The sequence below is a fragment of the Venturia canescens genome, chromosome 10, assembly GCF_019457755.1.
Source record: "Venturia canescens isolate UGA chromosome 10, ASM1945775v1, whole genome shotgun sequence".
NCBI classification, from domain to species: domain Eukaryota; kingdom Metazoa; phylum Arthropoda; class Insecta; order Hymenoptera; family Ichneumonidae; genus Venturia; species Venturia canescens.
In genome coordinates this window covers 14,707,446-14,730,676 of record NC_057430.1, presented here as the reverse complement: position 1 = coordinate 14,730,676, position 23,231 = coordinate 14,707,446, and the positions used below count along the sequence as shown (strand labels likewise).

At 45.3% G+C, this 23,231-nt stretch overlaps 1 protein-coding gene across 2 annotated transcripts in view; it reads left to right on the top strand.

Moving 5' to 3' along the window:
• Positions 1-23,231, top strand: part of LOC122417520 (titin-like) — a 140,313-nt gene that overhangs the window by 10,765 nt on the left and 106,317 nt on the right. The window contains exons 18-40 of one of the 2 annotated variants that reach the window (XM_043431063.1): positions 6,250-6,551; positions 6,693-6,940; positions 7,041-7,297; positions 7,373-7,564; positions 8,074-8,256; positions 8,437-9,060; positions 9,146-9,322; positions 9,868-10,182; positions 10,263-10,739; positions 11,207-11,585; positions 11,670-12,061; positions 12,446-12,851; positions 13,741-14,207; positions 14,287-14,565; positions 14,683-14,863; positions 14,966-15,153; positions 16,042-16,329; positions 17,904-18,078; positions 21,501-21,847; positions 21,956-22,157; positions 22,466-22,657; positions 22,738-22,941; positions 23,011-23,174. In XM_043431063.1, coding sequence (XP_043286998.1) covers positions 6,250-6,551; positions 6,693-6,940; positions 7,041-7,297; positions 7,373-7,564; positions 8,074-8,256; positions 8,437-9,060; positions 9,146-9,322; positions 9,868-10,182; positions 10,263-10,739; positions 11,207-11,585; positions 11,670-12,061; positions 12,446-12,851; positions 13,741-14,207; positions 14,287-14,565; positions 14,683-14,863; positions 14,966-15,153; positions 16,042-16,329; positions 17,904-18,078; positions 21,501-21,847; positions 21,956-22,157; positions 22,466-22,657; positions 22,738-22,941; positions 23,011-23,174 — 6,639 coding nt within the window. Of the gene's footprint in view, positions 1-6,249; positions 6,552-6,692; positions 6,941-7,040; positions 7,298-7,372; positions 7,565-8,073; positions 8,257-8,436; positions 9,061-9,145; positions 9,323-9,867; positions 10,183-10,262; positions 10,740-11,206; positions 11,586-11,669; positions 12,062-12,445; positions 12,852-13,740; positions 14,208-14,286; positions 14,566-14,682; positions 14,864-14,965; positions 15,154-16,041; positions 16,330-17,903; positions 18,079-19,540; positions 19,834-21,500; positions 21,848-21,955; positions 22,158-22,465; positions 22,658-22,737; positions 22,942-23,010; positions 23,175-23,231 lie in introns of those variants that run through there. The other variant, XM_043431064.1, reaches the window with a different exon arrangement.

Below are 23,231 nucleotides of genomic sequence, written 5' to 3'. Positions count from 1 at the left end.
TGAGCTCACTCCACAATCTTCTGTTGCCTCGAAACGAATTTGTTAAGCTCCACCAAAGCTTTCTTGGCACCGCCGATCAGCTCGTTTCAGCGCTCAAAAATCATTTCGTCCAACCTCAACAATATTCTCTATTGTTCCTGTTAGTCTGAACGGTTTCCAAGGCAGAAACGGTGTCAGTTTCGATAAACACAATTTTTCTCTCAGCCTCGTTACAGTTAAGTTTTCCTTCCAAGTCACTGAGTGTACGAGTTAAAAAAAGGATTTAACATTGATATAAATACCGATTACGTCAAGTGACTTCCACTGGAAAACTAATCCGAGAAAAACAGCCATAAAGAAACGCGCTTCGAGCAGCGCGAGATTGCTCGCTCATAGAATTTTGCATTATCGAGAATGCAAGACGAGATCCAGCGCCGGGGACATATCCAGAGAATCTTTTCACGAGGCAGCGTCTCGCAGCATCCCTGAAATAGCATAAATATGTTAGCCGGTAGTATTGACTCGGTTGTACCGAGCGCTTCTCGCGCACACGGCCCCCGTTAGATCCGATCAGCGTGATCGACGAGCGCTATATAAACAGCCGGACTTATAATACATCACATACGTACGTAGGATTATAATAGAACTTTGTGGCTCTCGCGTCGCGGTCGCACGCACGCACACACGGTGAAAGTTAGTGAACTTTGTCGAACCGCGGAGCGAGCGAGCCTCGATTATTATATTCATATTTTTATTTATTCAATTTTCATCCTACCGGCGCTATTTTAAACTGTGACGCAAGCCGGAAGTGAATTATCTTTCCTATTGTGCCTCTTCGAGTTTCCTAACGTTCGTTCGAACCGTGGTTCAATCGAATCACGAGAATATCGACACCCAAATGACTCTTCTATTTATCTTTCTCCTTTTTTTCTTCTCTTCGCGCCTTCGTTTCGACGATTTATCCAAGAAGAATGTTCCAAGAGGAATCTCCAGAGTGGGCTCCGTTTCCGGAAGCGCAGAAGACTCGGCTGGAGGAGATGGACGAGCAGCGTCCAAGAAGAGAAATATATACGTGACCGCAAGTTGGTTACTCGCTTTCGCAGGACTGATGTCTGGTATTAAAAACATATATGAGCCTGTAAAGAGAGGAATAACCGCGGTAGGTGGCCGCAGCAGCTCAACCACATCGTGTAACCAGCCGATCCACAGGGATTCCCTCTTCGTAGCCTTTTCTCTCGTTTCTTTTTTCCTCTCAGTATTTTTATCTCGTTTTTCAACCCCCTCGTTTTTGCTCGATTCGTGTCTCGAGAGAGAGAGAGAGAGAGAAGTTTGCATCTTCCTCGTATACCAGCCGGAGAGGACTTTCGTATTTTGCACCATCGTGTCGTAGGTGTAGAACCGAGAGAGTCTCCCACAGGGCGTAGGTAAGGTGCGTTATATGGTAGTAATGAAATGAAGTAAAAGGAAGAATCAGTCGCGCGTCTCGAAACGATCGTATAATACCGGTTTGCCAGGGCACATCTATGTAGGGACGACCGGGGCAAAACGGGGCATCGGGGCAAAACGGGGCACTTTGAAAACTGCGGAAATCATTATTTTTACATTCTTGCCATCTTTTGTATCCTTTAGAGGAGGAATAATGGAATTCTTGCAGAATTTTCAAGAAGGAAATTCGGCGAAGGAAGAAATTTCTTTCTTTTTACAAAAAAAAAAATAGTTTACTTTCAAAAATGCGTTTGTTGGTGTTATTGGATCCGAGAAACAAGTGAAATTTTTTAAACTTCGAAAAAGTACGATATTTTCTCCTGTGACCCGTTTTGCCCCGGTCTCTCCTACTCGCGCCACAAACTCGACTCACCGCACTCTCCTTCGATCCTCCTTATTCCCCATTTCTTTTTATTTCCTTCCCTTCGTCCTCACTCTTCTCCCTCGAGGACGAAGTTCCATGCTGTGCCGATTCCGGGCTTCGGGTCCGATTCGACCGATGGTCCCCGAGCCTCGTTATCGTACTCAAAAATATCTTCATTTCTAACTAGCTCAGGAGTAAAATCGATCGCACTAAAAATACGAATGCGAACGATTTTATTGAGCGATCGAACGCCAGATATCGAGGCGGAATCTTCGGTTCTGCTGGAGCCGAAATGTTTGAGGAATTGTTGGAAAATAAAATGATATTTAAATCGATGATTCGTCGGGCGTCGCGAGGCGGATCATCCCACTCGATTTAAAGTTGCTCTCCAACACTCTGTCGACCATTCTCTCGATCGCTTTCCACCAATTCGATTATTTTGACTCGCATTTTGTCGCTTCCTTAAAGACGACGATTGACGATCAACGACGCGAAAGTGTTCGCGGAATCCTCGGGCCAAGTATCGAGCCACGTTGATCGGGCGCGGCTCTTGATTCGGTTGACACGAACGCGCGAAAAATCGTTCGTGTCAGAGGCGAATGGAGATTCTTAGGTTCTGGTAGTTTGCCAGGAATTAGTGCGAGAGGAAGGATCTCGCGAAGAGACGAGAGGAGGAGGATCGGGCGAGGTTTCGCGTATATATGCGAAATCGTATAATAAGAAGCCGAATCTTCGTTTTTGTTTTTTATTCATGACGTTATAAACGTCTGCGGTGATGCGTGGCTACCGGGCCGCTGAATCTTTGTGTATTATCGGTGAAATACACGCATAAGCAGAATCTCGAAAGCACCGAGGGAGAGGGACGTGCACGTCGGCCACGGGGCGAGAGATTCGAGCTTACGGGTTAAATTTATCCTTCGCAGCGTTTCGGGGAACGATAGACACGGAGGGGAGGGAGCACGGAGGCTCGTATGGTCGAGCTTATACACAAATTTCGTCTTCACCGTGTTGGTACAGTTTCTCCAACGCTTGAATCTTCCTCTAAGGGACACATCGCTCGCCTGGATCTCTCAGACGAGCGAGGGAGTGAGAGGGAGCGAGAGAAGGCTCTCGGAAATAGCTTATGGACTCGAGAACGACGCGGGCACCGAAATAACGCCCCAACCGACACATCCAGTAGCGAATGTGTGGCTTCGAAATTGCGATGCTCCCAGCAGGCTTTCTGGACTTTCGAGAGGCTCCAGCCCCGGAGTCTCCTCCGCTTCGATCTCCCACTCGAGCCTCTTTCGGCTCGAGATCGCAAGCTTTTTTCCTCGCTATCTGCTCCTCCTGAGATCCCTTCGAGAACGTTTGGAGAGAATTTCGAGCCGCGGGGATGATTCACGAGAGCGAAATTATCCATCGCTATCGACCGATGTTATTTCATGTTGAATTCAGAATTGATTTCCTCCCTCATTAACACAGCTCTGCAGTCGAGAGAATATCGCGGTACGAATGTTTGTTTCGCGAGCCGACGAGATCGAAAGCCCTCGCTGTTAACGAGACTTTGTCTCCGCTCTCGATGCCAGCCCCGTCAGAGGAGAGCAACTGGCCCAATTTCGCTGAAGCCGAATATGGAGAACGGGAGACCGGTACCGGTCTCCGAACGTGTGTACGTGCCCGAGACTCTGCTTTATTCGCGAGCTCACGAGAATCGAGCAAATGTGATGTACGTGCGAAAGCCCGCGAGAGAGAGAGAGAGGGAAAAAGCCGCCGAGCAATATGCTCGGCTCGCCGAGGATGTAACGTTGCCTATTCCAACACGTTGTTAAAGTCTCCCCCTGGACTCGGGCTGCCAGGAGCACCGCCGCTTTAAGGCGAAACACAACTACGATTACGCCGTACACAGTACCGAGAAATAACGTATAAGGCAACGACGAGAATCCACCGTGGCACGCGAGCACACGCTTTAACGTTTCGTCACGTAAATCCTACGAGTATTGGCTTTCTCGCCAAAAGAACACGGCAAAAAGTACGAAAGAAGGCAGCTTATCGAATGGGAGCGTTAAAAAATGGTGGCTGTTCGGAAACGAACGTTTTCGAACATCAAATTGTAGATAAATGTGACAAAATTTTATTCCTTCGAGCAGTCTGATTATTTGGTAACGTTTTTTCAGAGCCAGCCATCCGAAAACGAGCTTCGTTCCTACTGAATTTGCTTAAGAAATGATAAACGTCTTTCGAACGTTAAATCTTTATGCAAACACTGCAGATTTCCTTTGCCGAATATTCACCACTAATACAGACGATAATTAACACCAGCCAATCACCAACAAACTGCCACCAACTCCTCACCAAAGATTCCTCCACACAATGGGTCAGTGCATAATACCTCGCAGGAAGGAGGTCACACATAACCAGAGGCGAAGAGGGATCCTCGAATCTAGAAGACCTTTCATGCCGAATGCCTCTTAAATCTCGTCGCCGTTCACGAGCCTCGCTCGATCACTCCACTGAGGAATAAGTCAGTTGACTGAAGAGCTTTTTTTCTAATCCATAAATCTTGGGACACGAAATGAAGTTCGTTGATCCAACAAAACTTTTGGGGATCCAACGATATTTCCGGCGTAGAGGAACATTTATGGGAGCTGGAAAATGGAGTTTTTGAGATCAACCAAAGTAGGCGAGTCGAAGAATTTCCATTCGCTCGTCACGATTTTTCTTTCCAACAGAAATCAGTGTGCATCGCGCAACAAATTTATTTTCCCGTTGCATCTTCGGTGTCGCCGAAGCTCTTTTGTTCGGTTGACCAATGAAAAACATTTTGAAATGTCATTTCGACGAAATCAGGACTGCGAGGTGCGAGGTCGATGCGGCACGGATGAGCTCGTAAGTACTCTCGCACACGCCCAACTTACGTTCTCATCGTGACTCGAGCTTGGACCATGCTCGTCGTATCGTGTGTTACGCGCGCTGCCTCGTCGTGTCTCGTCACTTTCACTGCGTCCAGCCGAAGAGAATCTCCCGTTGGCTATGTGTGGCTATACATCTCGGCTGACACCTACGATATAGATAGAGAATCGAAGCACGAGCGACACGCCCCAAGGAGTCTTTGCAAGGCCGTCGATACATTTTTTTCCTCGGCCTTCTCTTGTTCCAATATCTCCAACTTCCGTTTATCAATCGACAAATATTTATGAGCTACTTTATTTGTTCACGCCCACGCACGCACAAATTGTTTTTTATCCCGGGATTTCGAACGGTCGAATGAATCGAATCTTTAAATATGCGTTAAAAAATTGTTTGTTCGAATCTTCTTTATTGCCGGGGGCTTTCGGATATTTCTTGCTCTTTTCACCAGACCAAACAACTCCGTTGAAAAATGAACCTGCTCGAAAAAACTTGGAAAATATTCTTCCACGTATATTTAGCAGCAGGTGCGAGAGAAAAACTCTGGAATATTCTCGTACAGCATTTCCTTTCATCCAGGTTCGTTCGATTTAATTTAGTACGTGTCCCCTCAATCACGTTAGCGAAAAAGTTGCTTGAGCTTTCTCACACAGGCTCGAGCGAATCGGAAAAATGAGAGTGTAAAAATATCCTTGAGCGATCGAATATCTCATGGGTAATCTCGAGCCTCGGCATTTCGGCCTCTCAAAAGATGAGGAAAGATCGTCATAGTTTAAAACGAACGATCAATTCGCAACAATAAAATGCAGCCCTGCGGGAGAAAAGTTGGTCAGAAGCATGAGGAAGTGAAGCTTCTTACCTCAGCGCTAAAATGGTGAAATAATGGTGGCTCCCATTCGGGAGGAGGGTCTGGTGAGATTCAGCACGGCAAAAGTCCATGGTTGAAACGTTTGGGTAGAGGAGAAATCGCTTGGCTGGTAGCCAATCTTGAAAATGGAAACATATCGTCCGCGCTCGGGAGTTCAACGCACCCCGGACACACTCGGAGAGAAGCTTTCTTCGGCTTTTGTATTATTTTATTTGTTTTATGTTTTTTCTGGTCTCGCGTAGCCCCGTGCACCGACGACGATGAGTGCTTCGGCTCATTTCGCAAATTTATTTTCCAAAAACCTTTTCCCTTTGAAAAATTGGAGGAAGCGAGAGCTTTGAAAAAAACTTGAGTTATGAGCGCGACTGCTCATTTCACGCTGCAGTCGCGTTTGAAAAAGTGGAGAAAGAAGCTCGTAAGGGGTAAATTTAGCTCGACATTGAGTTCGAAAAATCTCTCAGGAAATGGAGCCACGTGAGAAAAAGCTTCTGAGAACCGCCGAAATTTGATATCAGCTTTTTAAATGCTACATTAATGCCCTGCATGCTTTTGTTGAGAGCCATGGAAAGACGTTGCGACGCGAGATGAAAATTTAACGATCCCCTCGAAACATCGCTCCATCGATCTTCACTAACCCGACAATTTCCGTCTCGACTGCACACAGAGCGGAGAATGGCTGAGGCTGAAGGTACTCGAAGTACGACCGGAGTTGACGAGACTCGGTGCGACGGTCGAGGAAGCTACGAGATTATCGACCGCCCACGACGAGGTCCTCGTGCGTCTCCAGAGCAAGCAAAGCCCCGTTGAAGAGTTGCTCAAGCAAGCTGACCAACTGATTTCGACCCAACGTCCCAGAGCTGAGGTTTACGCTGCGATGGCTGAGACCCTGGGACAAGCCTGGCGCGATGTCAACACGCTGCTGGAGCTGCGAAAACAGATTCTCGATCATAACGTGCTGTTTCAACGGTAAACAAATAAGTCTTTGAGATTGTTTAAACGGGCTTTGACTCGATCGTGAAACTCTGTCGGATTTTAATGTTGTTTTTTTTCGTTAAAACGAACGAACGACAAGTCCGTTAGTTAATTCGATAAATTCGTGAATTTCAGTCGAGCCGAGGAATGCCGGGAAAGTACGAAAGCCCTGGAAATGGCCTGCAACGACACACTTTTGCCCATAGAAATAGAAGCCGTTAGAAAATTCCTCGATAAAATTCACGAGCTACGAAAGTCCATGCTGTCCGCTCTGATGGGCGCTCTCCAAGAGGGAAAAGCTCTGTTGGACCGTTTGAAAGAAATTGCGAACGAGGGCACTCTCGATTCGAGACCCGATCGAATAAAAGCTGATGCCGATCACGGTGACTACAATTCTCAAAAGTTTTAACCTCAAAATCATTTTTTCATTTATTATTTTTAATAATGCTTACCTTTTCAATCGTTTTTTCAACTCCGATGCAGCTGTCGTTCAGGTGGAAAAATGGCTCGAGGAACTCCACGACCAGCGACGCCTCATTGAAATTTCTTTCAGCAGTCGAAAAACTCAGCTGGAACAATGTTTGGCTCTCGCACTTTTGGCCACCGAATTGCGAGATTTGGAAGAAATTTTGAGCGACAGAATAGCAGCCTTGGCCAGCAGCAGCGATCAACTCGGAGATTCTTCTTCGAGTGCTGAACTCCTGCTTTTCGAGCTCAAGAAACTCCAGAACGAGGCAAAGGTGAGACCTTTTTTCGCCACGGCGATTCTAAAAATTTTGGACTATTTCATCTGATCGGTAACATTTTCCAAACAGGAGTTCCAAGACCGATCGATCAAGATAACCAAATCCACTGAGACGTTAGCAACCTCAGGACATTTCGCTGGCGATCAAGCGACCGAACAAGCTTACGCGATATTGGAAACTGCTGCTGATTATGTCAACGATTTGGACCAGTACGAAAGCCTCTTGAACCGAGCCATCGCCTATTTCGAATCTGCACGATCGGTGAGTTCGTCTCCGAGAATAACTCTGCTCTCGAGTATCCCTCGAATTCAAAATTTCATTCAAAAAAATATTGAAAAATCTTTAAAAAAATACTTGAAAACACTTTCAGTTTTACATGGAACATAAAGTTTTCTGAAGTCTATACGTTTCGATAAAAAATGATCACCAACCCTTCATGTTATTATTGCAGTTTTTGGTTGAGAAATATTTCGGATTAAAAATGTTTTGGAGCATACCTTGAGTTGAAAAATGTTGAAAAATCGAGACATTCACGAGCAGGATTATTTCGGTAGAGTGAAATCGAGAGAAGAGTTCCTGCACAACTTTTTTTAAATTGATAAACAATCCTGGAGCATGGAACACTTCCATTGTGGGAATGATCGTAATCTTCTCGATAATTTTGTTATTCATTTTCATGCTCCCTTAAGAAGATTCGTTACAGTTTACGCAAATGTACACACTCGATCAAAACAGTCACGATAATCATTGTTTTTTGGTACATTAAAAAGGCTTTCACGAAGCTCGATCAGCTAGAGATTCAGCTAGCAACGACGGAACATCCGGAGCACTCTGCTCAACTGGCACGTTTTCACGCCCAAGCAGCATCAACGCTCACGGACGTGACTGCGGTTCCATTGAGCGAAGGATACGCTCTGCTCGACATAACGGGAAGAGGAGCGCCCGGCGCCGAGGTTTGTGAGATTATAAAACTGCAGTGATTTTTTTCCTTCGCACTTGGACAAACACATGCGCAGTAATTTTGCCCACACCCAGCAGCGAACGTTGCAGCGTTTCGCACTTTTCTCCTTTTCCGTTTTTATTTCTCTCCGTTATTTCTCTCTTTCATTAAACGTTGCATCGTCGTCGAACAGGGCGTCAAACGGACGGTCGAGGAGCTCGAGAACCGTAAGATTCGCTTGATGGAACGTTGCACTGCCCACAAGGAAGAAAATCTCCGGATATCGCGAGGCCTGGCAGCGTTCTTCGAAAAATACGACGAGCTGCGTTCGTGGCTGGCGGGAATCGCCGACGCGTTTTTGCGGGGTCACCAAGATATGGGAAGCGACGTTCCCATGGCCAAAGATTTCTACAGAATTCATTGCCAGCTGCTCGAAGACCTCGGCAAACGTGGCCTCGAGATCGACGAAGCCCTTGCCGTTCTCTCCGGGACCATTCTCGAAATCCCTGACGAGCGACAACGCGCTCACAAGAAACAGGAGATTGAAGAAAGAGTCGAGACCCTACGAGACTCTTGGCTGGACTCACGCAACTCCGTCGAATTTCGTGTCAAACTCGGCTCCCTCTACGTCGACTTCCACGAAGCCGCCCAACGCCTCGGCAACGAAGTTGATCAGCTGGAAACCGAATTCAAACAAAACGTCGAACGAATGGACGACCAGAAAATCGCCGATTTGGAATCACGCTGGAAAGAGCTGCAGCCGCTCTACGTCAAGCTCACCCAATCCGGTGCCAGGTTCAACGACGAAGCCGATCGCGTGAGTCAAATTATAATTTCAGCGCGAAAAAATCGACACCGTTTCGGGCCTCGTTTCATCCATTTTCCTTCTCTCCTCCCCACAGAGCACTGACGCCTATCTCGACGTTCCGAGAGCCAGATTGTGCGTTGAGACGACCCTTGAACGCTTTGCAAACAAACAATTAAACGTCACGGAATCCTGGGAAAATTGGCAAACCACTGTCGTAACTGTCAAGGAAAGGAGAATCGAACAGGAAAAGAGAGTCGAAGAGAGCACGAGGGTGAGCTAATTCTGCAATTTCATCTGTTTCCATCGTTTTTTGACGATACAAGTTCTCTGAACCAAAATGGCCTTCGGTTTGTGTGGCCATTCAAGTTTTTTTCCTTCGATTCTGAGGTCCAATTTTTTTCTTCGTGAAACTTTGTTCGTGTTTCGATGCACTGGAAAAATGTTGAATTTGACTTAAATTTTTAGCCCCGATACGCACGACAAAGAATTGATAAATTTCACAACATTTTAGATAATGATTTGGATTGACAAAATTAGGGGTTACGTGACGACATTTGTATAGACAATTGATTTGGTTCGTCATCGATGAGATTTTGTTGAGCTGCATGAAGAAAAAATCCGACCATCAAATTATTTGTTATTTTACACAAATCATGTTGGCTAAAGTAATAATACTTTTCAACGAATTTTGAGTTATATTTTAGTTAGATCAAGCAGCAAAAATATCAGGACATTTAGTTGTTGCAACGATTTTTTTTCTCAGTGATATGAAATTTTTTATTTCTTGTGCAATAATTTTGTTTTACGCGCTTCTAGACACTCGAATGGGTCTCGAAATTCGGTGAGCAACTGTACCCAATCTTGACCTCCGACTCGACGAACCCTTCGACGTTGCTCCAAGACCTGGAGAGTTCGCTGATCGGGATACTTCCGGAATTGAAGAAAGCGGTTACGGAACTCGACGCGAGGATAAAGAGCGTGGAGACCTTCGGATACGGCGCTGACGAGGACCGGGCTGGAGAACGAATCAGGCTCCAACTGTCCCGGGTTTACGATCATCTTAGAACGACGGCTTCGGATTATCAAATTTTGTTAGAATCGTTAATTTCAGTATTTCGGCGCTTGGTCGAGGTGAGTGTTTTGCATTCCGTTTCTCTTCGATGTTTCATGCAAGAGAAACGAGTTTTTCTAACCGTCGCTGAATTCTCCAGGTCGAGGAAAAAGTCGTTGAGGCGAAGCGCACGCGGCAGGAGCTCGAGAGATCAGCGACTTCCGGTTTCCTCTCGGAAGCGGCCCGGAAAGAGCTGCGCTCGAGGTCCGACAGCCACGAAACGGAGCGTCGCTCCATCGGCGAAACTTTGGAAAACCTCCGACTCGAAATCGATCGGGTTGTCGCCAGAATCGAAAAGCAAGAGCCACCGGAAGCTGCGTCCCAAGAAATCGAGAGATTGAAACGCGCGCTCTCTCACACCGCGTCCGAGTGGGAAGACTCGTGGCTGGAAACGAGAAATCGACTCGACGGGGGCATCCGGTACTGCGATTTCGCTGACGATCTCGATCTCATCGACGCTGACCTCCGTCGATTAGCCCATCAATTGGAAGCCTCCAGCCCACGTCTCACCGGCGACAGTTTGCCGGCCGTTGAATCAGCGTCGCGAACTTTCTCACAGTTTGAAACAACGATTACGGTAATTTCTCCAAAAGACCGCCATTTTCTAACGATTTTGATAAAATAAATCCGAAGCTCAGGAGTTTCAAAAGTACTTGAAAAATTAAAAATTCGTTAACGTGAAATTCTAACGCTTTTTTCGGAATCGTAGTTATCGAATTTGCGACATGGCAGAAAAGAATTTACGTTCGTCAAACTTTATTAATAATTGCAGAATTTTCGATATGGACCTTCGTGAATAATTTACAAAATCGACAAACCAAAGTTCTCAATCAAGGTTTTTGAGAACATTTTTTAATTTGTTCGATTTTTGTTATTATGAATGGTTTTTTTTTTTATGGAAATAAATTATTTCAATACTACAAAACGAGGAATAACCTCAGAAACTTTTTTAAATGCAAAATTCTTTTTAAGCTTGCGATTTTGAAACTTTTTAAAAGGTTAGAAACGGTTTAGTTTCGATAAAACTCGTGATCGATGTTTCAGACTTTGGAAGAGCGAATAACGCATTTCGTGAAGACAACGGAAGAAAACGTAGCGCTCACTTCGCCGGATTCCCCGTTGACGATTCACCGTGAGTTGTCAGGGCTGAAGGAGCGATGGCACGAGTTGAAGAGAATCGCAGCAGAAACCAGGAAACGCATTGATCTGAGCATCGAGTACTTCCAATTATTGGAGGAAGCCAAGAGTTGGTACAGAGAAGGCAACAAATTGTTGATCGTCATTGCGAGAAAAGCGACGGCGGCTAAAGTACCGGGAGAGGCCGCTGAACTGTTGAGGGACGTTGAAAGATTTTTGAAGGCAGGTGAAGACCGACAGGAGAAAAGGATCGAGAAAATCCGCGAACTGTCGACCCTCGTTTTCGGTTTGTAATCTAAAAGCTCTTTGCTGCAATGAGTTCTCTTTCGTGTTAGGAAAAAATTGGTAAAAATGAGTCTCTGAATTGCAGGTACCGACAGGCTGCCCCAATTCAACGACGTCGTCGTAGAAAATCGCGAAACCCTCGACTCGTTCGCGGTTATAACGTCGGAGCTTCGCACGCTCGAGCAAAATCTCGAAAGCTCGGTGATCGAGCTCGAGGACAAATTGAAAGAAAAGTTACGCGAGGAAGAGGAGATCAGGGAACTCGAGATCGCACGGGCCGAAGCTCGCGCTGCTTACGAGGCCGAAATCGCGAGAAAAGCCGAATCTCTCGCTCAAGAAGAGCCCAAAAAATCAATCCCCACGACCGACTCTTCCGTACAAACGAACTCTTCGATCACTCAGCGAAAAGAAGAACGAGTCGTTCAAGAAACTATCACGTCAGCGATTACCACCAAAGAAATTCGAATCCTCCAAAAGGTCAGTCCAAAACTACACACGAAACTACCATTACCCACATTTTTTACAAAATCATTTCTTGTGACTGCTTTGCAATTTTCGCTGGTAAAAAATGAATATTCTCATTATCGTGTTCCAAAAATACACGTCGCAATTACCGAAGCTGGGACGTCGTCAAATTCGTTTTTTGGTCAGCAAAGGAATTTTGAAATGTTTGCAAAATATGAAAATGATTTTTATAAGGACTTTCATCGAGTAATTTCGAAATTTTGGTAAATTGTCCTTAATTGAGCTGCGTTTAATTATTCCATTCGACTGAATCCAGAAAAGTGCTGACAAACTTTTTGAATAAACTGCGACTGCAATGAATATCTCGAGCGTGACGTGAGAATGATTTTGATTCAGACTGAGCTGGAGGAGGAAGTGCCAGTTCTCATGGCCCCGTTAGGATCAAAAGAGCCGCGTGAAGAGGCGGAAACGTTGGAACTGGCAAAAAACGTGCTACCGGAAATGAGCGAGTGTGGGGAGGCTCCAAGGTTCATAGTATTTCTGAACGATACGACGATCGAGGAAGGGCAGCGTTTGAGTTTGGAGTGCAGATTGGTTGCTCGTCCGACCCCTGAGGTCGTTTGGTACAAAGACGGAATATCGATACTGAATAATCCCGACTATCGGACGAGCTTCGACGAAGAAACTGGCTCATGCACTCTCATGATCGAGGAAACTTTTACCGAGGACTCGGCCAAGTTCACCTGCAAAGTTTTCAACATTCTCGGAATGGCAGAGACCTCGGCTAACCTCACAGTCAAAGGTAAGCGAACAGACCATTTTGATTATGTACACCGAAAAAAAAATTCGTTGATTCAACAACAAAATCGTGGCGAACAAAATCAAATCCGTCGACTCAACCACGCTTTGGTTCATCCAAACTCTTCATTCACTGACTCCGTGAAATATTTTTCACTACAACGAAAACATCGTTGAACCAACAAAAATTTGTTTAATCAAATATTTTATTTTTGTAGCTACAATTTGCTGAGAAATTTTGTTGAATCATCAAATTTCTTTTCTCGATGTGGTAGCGCCATGCACAGAGAAAAACAGGCCGAAAATTCTAGAGGAAAGTACTAAAAATATAGTATCTCTGGGACACTATAAGCGTACCGGATTGCAGCATTAATTCGAAGAGCAGTAATAAGAATTGCTCTATCCACCATAGTGAAAAGCCCATTGTAAAGTATGCTCGGGCAGCCCTGAAAAAAACCTACATGCGTGGTAAAATGTCCCACGCATTCGGTGTATATTCGTGTATTTATCATTAATTAACTATGCTGACAGTGAAAATTTGTGATTTACAATAAATTTCCACTTATCAGTGAGTGATAGTCTGACGTGACGAATAACACTCGAAAACAAAACGAATTTAGTTCTGACGTGCATCACTTTTTGCTATCGACATAAAGCTGTTTAGAATTGGAGGGACGAAAAATAGGAAAATTCAAAAAATTCTACGCTGTTTGTAATCGGTGGTTAAATACTTTGATAATTCTTGAAAACAATATACAAAACTCACTATGCAAAACGAATCCGTTCTCTCTGTGTAGGGATCAAGATTTGTTTGAAAAAGCGGCTATGTCTGGAGTATTTACGGATGGAAAAATGTGTGGGAAATAGAATGGAAAGAATGCATGATGTTACAGAAACAGCGCCGGAGCATCAGCTGAGTCCGCCCATATTCGTCAAGGAATTGTCGGCCTCGAGAGCGAAGAAAGGGAGCTCGCATCTGCTCGAGTGCACCGTCACTGGAAGCCCATTACCAACGGTGCAGTGGTACAAGAACGATACGAATATCGACGATTCGCCTGACTACGCGATAACTTACAACAACGGGGAGGCCGTTGTCAAATTTTACGAAATAGTTGCCGAGGACGCTGCGAGTTATAGCTGCAAAGCGACGAATCGATTGGGCCAAGCATCGACGTGTGCCAAACTCGAAGTCGAAATCCCTGAGGCAAAACAACCGGAAGTGGCTCAACGGATCGTCGAAAATGGTTTTTCGAGCGTCTCACCAGAACCGAAGTTCGAAACCGTCGTCGAAGAAACTCGCAGCACTCGACACACCGAAACTATCGAGGAAAAAATTATTCGAGAGTCGAAACTAGTCACGGTGAATATTGGCAAGCCCCGAGGCTCTACGAAATCCTTTTTTTTCCATACGAAAAAACATTTTTTCATATTTTCCACAGATTGAGACGACCCCCGAAGAAGAAATGGGCAGTGCGACGAGTCAGGAGCTCCCTCCCGAGGTCAGCAAAGAGATCGAGCTCCCTGAAGCGGAAGTGCCCAAGCACGTTGACGTCAAAGACAGTGCTCAGGCTCCTGTGCAGGAAGAGCTTCCGGAAGACAAAGAAATTCAGGAGCCGACGATCGAGCCAAGTATCCAAGTGCCGCTAAAAAATACTCAAGTTTTTGAAGGTCGCACCGCCAAATTGGATTGCGTAATCATAGCGCAACCGGAGCCGGAGGTGATTCGAAATGAGAGCAAAATTTGTTGAAAGCAGTAACGAAGGAAAAAATGAAACGACGATCAAAGTGTCAAAAATGATGGAAAGCACGGGACTGAGATTTCATTCATTTTCCAGGTGATTTGGTACCACAACGAAAAACCAGTGAAGGAATCAGCGGACTTCCAGCTGCTTTTCCAAGGTGACAGATGTTCGCTCGTGATCCACGAGGCGTTTTTGGACGACGGAGGAAAGTACAAAGTCGTAGCAATAAATTCGCGAGGCGAGGCATCGAGCGAGTGCGTTCTTTCGGTTGTTCGTGAGTGCGATTATATTTTTCGATAGCCCAGAATCCCAGGTTCGTTGGAACCATTCCCAATATCCCATATAAATTCGATTATATTTTTTCCACTCGATTCAGCAGCCTCCGATACGAGCGATCGACTCGCGAGTGGCAACGTGCCCCAGTTCGTGAAACTGATGACTGACGCTCTCGTGGAAGAGGGCGAAGACACGACTTTCGAGTGCCAAGTCAGTGGCGATCCCCGCCCGGATCTCAGATGGTTCTTCAATAATGTAGAAATAGACGAGCTCAACGAGCGCATCAAGGCAAGAATATTCAATCGTTATTCCAGCTCGATAGCACTCCGATAAATTCGCTTTTCATTTATCGAATTCCAACATTATTTCTTTCCTAAACATTTCTACCTCGAAATATGTTTTTGTCGTCGCGAAAAATTTTGCTCTTCGACATCTCCGCGTTCCTCTCCTACTTTGAACCTTGAACATGCCCATTCACAGGAAAATATTATCCAAAATACCGCCAACCAAAGTATTTCAACTGCAAAATATTGCTCCATAAAATGCCCACTCCTCAGGGCAGTGATTAATTGACCGACGATGATAATTTTCTTCGGTAAATATGTCGAATCGGGGCTGCAGCTCAAAACTGCACAAATTTTTTTTTATCACATTTTTTATAACAAAAAAATGATGTCCCATGCAATTCTAAGAATTAAGAATTAAGGGAAAGAAAAAATATGTTATACTATTGTGTAGTGATAAGGAATACTCAAAACAAATTTGGTGCAGTTTTAAGCTGCAGCCCTGGTTCGACACATTGACCTTTTCTTCTTTGAGCACTGATAGATTTCTGCATTATAAAAATATAGGAAAATCAGTGCTTTAATATTTATTGATCGAAACTGATATATTGAATTTCATCGAATGATTTCACTGCAAAATATCATTAGGAAGAGAAAGAGCTGAATGACTTTTCGAAAATTGGCAAAAAAATAATTTCTGTGCTTTTTTTCAATGTTCCTTCACATTCTGGATAGTGTAAAAGTTCATTTCTCGTTTTGGTAGAAAGAATATTCAGGTAAAATATTGCTCAGTACGATGCGGTACGAGAAAACTGCTGAATACGAGTCCACCTCAGAACTCTGGCTGCAAAATGAATGTTTGTATTCACGTGATTCTACGGTTGCTTTTCAGGCGATCCATGACGAGACGGGTGTGTGCACATTGACGATTTCACCGACGTGTTTGGAGGACAAGGGCAACTATGTGGCAAAAGCAACGAATTTGCACGGTGCGGCCAAGGCCATAGCTCGTTTGGTGGTGAAGCCGGTGATGAATTCTACGAATAAGGCCGAGGCGATGGTCCAGATGTTGAAGAAGCTGGTGCCGCCGACGTTCGAAGAAGTTTTCGCGGATAGAACAGTGCCGCGTGGTGCAACGACGAAATTCGAGTGCATCGTTCACGGGACTCCGACTCCGAAGGTAAAGAAAAATGTTCCCCTCGTAAATCGCGACGTTGAGGAGCCTTCGAAATTTAATTACTCGAGAGAAGCTCATAAACGAGATCGAGTAGAAATAAGCAATTTGGCTCCCGTTTCGAAGATCCGAGTCTCGGAACTTTGTCAACGTGGCGTTTTAAAACTGGGTGGGCGATGCCAAAAAGAGGCCTCGGAATACCGCGGATCTCGGACGTGGCGTTCCCTTATCCCACATATTTCTACTAGGATCGATTCTCTCGGTTTATATCGACGGTATAACCGCGGAGTTGTCTTGCCAACGTTGGGAGTGTCAGTGCCGTCGGTTTGTTTGAGCGAAGCTTATGTGGCTCATCGTGTTAATTATTTCTCTCATTGTCGTAAGTTTCCTTCGATCTTCTTTGGCCCTCTTCCCTTTCAGAGATTAACTTACGAGAGTCATTCGTGTATCGTCGTTTCGTAAGTGGTCAACAATAAATTTTGACGGTTTCGTTGGTTATTTGGCTCGAGAAAGCAGCGAGGATTGCGCTTCAGAATTGTGAAACGTCGAACACTGATGTGCGGTCGACTGGCATTATTTTTTCCTCTTTGTTTTCCCTTCGTCGAATCTTTTCGAGTCCAATTTTCCTCAGTTTATTTTAATCGTTGCTTTTTTCTTCGACTATTCTTCAAATATCAATAAATCGAAGATTCTCAGACTCGAATCAAACGCCAAATATTCTTGCAGCCCTCGCGCGAAGCGCCTTTCGGACAAGCAGTGAGAAAGCGATACAACGACAGTTTATTTTATAAAGAATCCTCGCAGCAGTGGCACGCGCGAGGGGAGAGCGGGGTGGAGAAAGAACGAATGCATCTCGTTCGGTTTTCGCTTCGTTGCAAAAGCAAGAAGAGTGGGAGAATCTGAGGAACGGTCAGCGAAGCGAATAATATAATTAGAGAGAATGGAACGCGCGATGCTCGATACATAAAACTTGACTGGCTATAATTAATTACCGATACTCGCACGTCGGGACCAACGACGAGGGTCGCGAAGGTCGATTGACGGATAAGCCTCAGACCGGTGACACGATTTCGTGACAGCGACGATCTTTATGACCATGGATTATAGAACTATGCGATCGTTCGAGCGTTACTTCGAAACTTCTTGCCAAAATTGAACGACACGGGTCGTTCCACGTCTGGCAATAAGGAGTGAAATTTTGAAAAATCCTCGATTTAAGCCACCAACGATTCGAGGAATTGACCTCCATTTTTACATTCCTTTCGCTCGGATAGTCTCGAAAAAAAAATCTTCATCGAACAGAATCTGTTTTATAATTAAAATTGTAAAAATTTTTGAAAAATGCTTCTTCTGAATTTCTAAAAAGAAGTAAAATCCAAATTGAAAGTAAATGGCGAACTTTGCGGACTTTTTTCTTCAACAGTTTTCAAGTTTTTATTTTTTTTCTTCCCGGTAAACGTTTACTTTCACATTTCCGCAAAAAATTTGGAAAGGCTCAGAGAAAAGGAAAGACTTCAGATGAGTTTCGAGTACTTTGCTAGTAATTTAACGCTTTGGTTTGTTTGTCTTTAATTCCGTAGATACAATGGCTGTTCAACGATCGACCGGTGCACGGTACGGGATTTCTGTTATCGGTGAGTGGGGAGCGTCAAGTGCTGACCGTACCGGAAGCTGCGCCTGAGCACGTCGGTACGGTTTCATGCGTGGCGGAAAACGCAGCTGGAAAATCAACGTGCACGGCCAAACTCGAAGTCGGTAAGTCGAACGGAGTGATAATTTTTTTGATCAATAGAGAAAGTCGATTGGTTCGATGCTCTTGAATAATCTCACTGTCTATGAGCCCCGCCGAATTAACGAAATCGAAAATCACAGATAAGGGATTTCGGGCTCGATGCGTTTCTTCTCTGTCTGCAACGAAAGTAGGTTGAGTTTGTTCGCGCTCGGCTAAAATAACGAGGGCGACGACGAAGACTGTAGGCAACGGTGCCACGTCAAGTTATTAATATACTTTAACTTCCGACCCAAACTTCATTCATTCCAGGGTCGTGTCGACTGGTGCAATGAGAATTACGAATTTGCGACTTTTTGTATCTCCCAGGCCTGGAGACTAGCTTTGACGATTTTTGGAGGAGTGAAAAGCATCGATGTGGATATTGACTCATGGCTGCGTGCTTGGCAAACAAAATTCGAAAAAGCTGAGGCAGTAACGCGTTTAAAAAGCCCCCCCCCCCTGACTCTCGAAGCAAACACGAATTTCTTCGTTTTTTCTCAGTCTTCGACGATTTTGTTATTTCTTCCTCCGGCTTCACTCAACTTGTTTCATCGTCAAAAAGTTACGAGCAGAAGCGATCTAATATTAGATTCTGAACTTACGAATATCTCGTGGCATTTTCGTGCTGACTTTTTCTCAGGTTTCTTGCTTCCAATATTCCCGAAACTTCCAGTAAAATGTTTTATGATTGTGTTGCAAAGAGCTCAGCTGTGGGTGGAAGCGGAGAAATTTCACGATAAAATGTGAGAGCTGCTCAGCGGATGCGACTCGAGAAACTCTCCCAGGCTTTTTTGAATACTTTTTGTTTTTATGAATATGCAAAGAAATGGAGCATTCCAACACGCGCTCCGGTTTCCATCGAGTTTATTTACGTTTCTCACATTCTGTAGGAGCTTTTAGCTTCGGTCTGGAGAATAGCCGAATTGGTGTGAAGCTCTGAATCGAGTGAACCTTTCTTTCAGTGCATTCGTTATCGGAATCGACAGTCAGGCGGGAATTTTTCTCTGAATTTTCTTCTCTTTTGGATCACCAGAGTCGCCATGCCCATTCCCTGGAACCGTAGGTGGTTGTCGATTCGGACGATTCACATCTGCGGGCCAATTAAATGGAGGAGAATGGGAGAAAACGAGGGAGAGGGAAGAGGGCGAGAAGCGAAGCTGCAAGCTCGCGATTCCGTGAGAGATGAGAGCGGCCGAACGGCGAGAGAATTCGCGTTATTTTCGTCGGCACGAATAGCCCGAGACTCATCGCCGAAAGTTCCACGTTAGCGACGAGAAGCTTATCGAGGTGGGACGCCGCATCGAGAGTTTTCCGTGTCGTACCTCTGTCGCAAGTTGAGAAGCGACCGGGAGCGAGGTAGAGCGAGAAAGAGGGAAGAAAGGGGCGCGAGGGAGAGTGAGAAACGGGACGGAAAGCGAAAGAGTGAAAAGAGAATATTGGCGGAGGAGAAAGGAAGGTGGTCTCTGGCTCTGGCAGCGCTCTTCCGCAGAGTCAACCGGTCGGTTCGACGATCCCGACGTCGTTTTCCACGCTTGCGTGTCAATTTTCGGCTCCCTACATTTTCGATGATCCTGACTAAATCTGGACCGCGAATCTGAACCGAAAGAAATCGACGATCGATCTACGGTGCAGCGAGAAACTCTCGCGAAGAAACTCCCAGTGGATTAATGGTCGATGGATTACGTTTGAAGTGCGATCGCGAAGCCGGCAAAGAAAGTGGCACAATCGGAGGAAGAGAGGTCGGTGCTTCCGAATAAATAAAAAACCATAAATTATCGATATCCGTTCGATTTTCAATAAATCCAATTATCAAGTGCTGCTTCATTCAATTATTTTCGTAACCAATACGATCGTATTATGTTTTCGGGGCTTCTCGTATGACTGCGAGAAGTGACCAGGAAGAAGATGGACAGCTGCTTCTAAATTTGTATAGGATCACCGAGTTCTCTACGTGCACCTTTCGGTGGCTGCTCACTTCGCGCCCGTGTCTGTGTCTCCGCGTGTCCGTGCCTTAACCCGAAATAGAGAGTTCTCTTTCCCTCAGATCTTGGCTAATGATCCGGCCGTTCTTTTATCCCCGTTCGATAATTGCTGCAGATGAGAGATTTATGTAAGTCTCAAGATCCCGAGATAAAATTCGCACCTTCGAAGCTCCCTCTCGTTCCTTGGGTATCGATCCAGCCAGCATCGTGCTCGCTCCAGCCTTTTGGCACGTTCCAAACGTTTCCTTCCAAGCGGTGTTGGTCCCTCGCTCAACGGGGCCAGTGGGCTTGAATTTCCTCGTATCCAAATAACACTCTTCGTGCTCTTTAGCGCTTTTCTTGATTTATCTGCATTTATTTTCACTATGTGCGTACGTGTTCTTGGTACGCGTCCAAAATCCCACACGTCCAGCGAATCACGTAGGATGCAACGGTTGATACGTGCGGTTTCCCACTCTGGAGCACGACTCGAGCGGGAGATATTTTATTGGTGGATAAATAATCAAGATTTTCGAGACTTCGGCAGACTAGCGTCGTTTCCCTTCGGCTGGGATCGAAGCTGCGGTTTTATTGGTAACACGAAAACGCCGAATGCCGACTATTTCTCAGTTTTGAACTTTCGTTTATCCAGTTTCGAGATAATTCGCTTCCAATTGCTTCTTACATCTCGATTCACAGTTTTGTTGAGCTCGTCAGGGCTCTGGCCGCGTCTCGATCTCGAGCGTGCCTTTCGTAGTGACAAACTCATTGCGCCATCCACCGAATTCCATTCATCAGGTGCTATCCGTCGCGGTTCGATTAATCGGGCCACCTATTAATAGCGCAATGATTCAAGGAAAACGATTCTATAGCAGATCTTTGCTCGAACATCGAGTACGATAATTCGACGATTTCGACAGCTTTGTGGCGAGCATCGGTATGAGTCAACTCCGCTTTTATAGTCCTGAAGAAATTCAACGTCGCATGGCCAAATTTATGTGAAATTCATATTCCAGACACGTTTCGTGCGATCAAAAGTCCTTACGATGCCCACCCGTTTCGTAAAGCTTCACAAATCATGAAAATCCTTCCGCTTGCGATGAATATCACTGAGTATAGAAATTCGTTGATTCGACAAAGTTTTAGTTGGACTAACGAATCCAAGAAAATGAAATTTCCTTCACTTTGTTCAATCAACGAATTCCATTTTGCTCGCCAGGTTGACGCAACAAAAAATAGTATTGAATCGACAAACTTTTTTCTCATTCGAGGGATGGTAAAAAAAGCTGAGAGATTCATCGATGCGTGACTGTGAACACGAACGAAATGCCAGTTGGAGAATGTGAATGGGGGAGGAGGATGAGATTGAAGAGATTGACGAGGCTGTGCCAAGAGTGATTATTGCCACAATCTATTGATAACCTGATTAATCATATGACGTATAGGTGTAGGAGGAACGATCGAGGGAGGTGAGGAGAAAGAGGCCGGTGAATTGGTGATCATCGAAAGCGAAATGAATCCATCGAGCAGTAGCGACAGATACTTCACCACGGAGAGAAAGACCGTGGGTGAAGGGGAAGTCCCGGCGGGTGGTCAAGTTTTAACGAAAATGTCGTCCTCGATGACACAATCGTCGTCGAGTCACTCGTCATGCGTGAAGGAATACAAATCTTCGACTTCCAGCTTCCTCGAGGCTGGAAGAGTCCCGGCTCCGGGGAACGTCGTCACCAAGACTACGATCGAGAGCAGCGAATTTTTGTCTCAGGCAAACGGTGCACCGCCGGTTGTACAGGTGAAGTTTCCAACCAGTGAATCACGATTCGGTTTATTGAATTTTTCACGGGAGTGCGTTGAGCAACGTGAATTAATTGATTTTTGGGTGAATCCAACGTTCCAACAGAGCCACAAAGTCGAGGAATTCGAACGAATCATTCAGGACACACCGGGCGAAATGAGACAAGAAAAGACTGTCGTCGTTACCGAGGGACGTGCCAAGGTGCAAAAACCCACGAGAAAAACAACTGCGCCGAGATTCGTCTCACCTGTTACTGGGATGATCGTCGATCAGGGCAGTGACGTCGTTCTCGAAGGAGTCATCGACGGTGAGCAATGATTTTTCACCGTTTTTCAAAGAATGACAAAAAGGCGTTGGAAATTAGTTATTTTAATGAAAAAAATAAACAATAGCTTCGGTCTGTCAGATATTTTTGGCATGTTTCTCGTGGTCATTCATCCCGCGATGCACAGCGAGGTGTCTCGAGTCTCACCTGCGGTGTGAAATGATCGAGACTGCACATATTTTGTATCTCCGCCATGCTGCCAAATGATACGTCATCTCTCGCGTTATTTTGGCAAGATACGATCGAGCAAAAAGCAAACGAAACTGATGAGCTTAATAACGGTTTCTTAGGCTTTCCACAACCGAACGTAAGCTGGTCCAAAAATGGTCAACAGCTGAAGGACAACGTAAAAACGACTTACGCTCACAACCACGTCAGACTGGAACTGAAAAACGTGAACGTCAAGGACGCCGGTCGTTACACGTGCACGGCGATAAACGAGGCTGGCAATGCCAGCAGCACGGCTGATCTCGTTGTCAAAAGTGTGTTAAAAGAAAATGAAAATTTTTACTGTATTTTAACGATTTTTTCGGTGGGAACGAGCATTTTTATTGCTTTCCAGAAACGATATTCCCTCCGGTGTTTGGCAAGAGGCTCCAGGCTCAGGTCGTCAAAAGAGGCGAACGAGTCGTCATGGAGGTCGAAATAACCGGGACTCCCGAACCCACAGTCACTTGGTACAAGGACGACGTACCAGTTCGAGAAAGACCACCGGAAGTGAGACTCCGACAGCTGGGAAACTGCTACTTGCTCGTTATCGAAAAAGGTAAGTTTCCTCATATTTCGTCGCATCTGCGGTGACTTGACTTTTCGTTTGCACTTTTCCTTCCTGCAGCCGAAAAGGAACACGCTGGCAAGTACATGGTGAACGCAACTAACGCTGGTGGCGAGGCTCAAAGTATCGCTGATTTTGCTGTCTTCGAACCAACCCCGGACACCATGGTCGAAGTGCACAAAACCATCGTCTACGAGAATGTTCACGATAAAAATATCGTCCAGGTAAGTTCATGAAACAACGATGAAGTAATCATCGGTACAGGGAAAGTAAATTTGTTG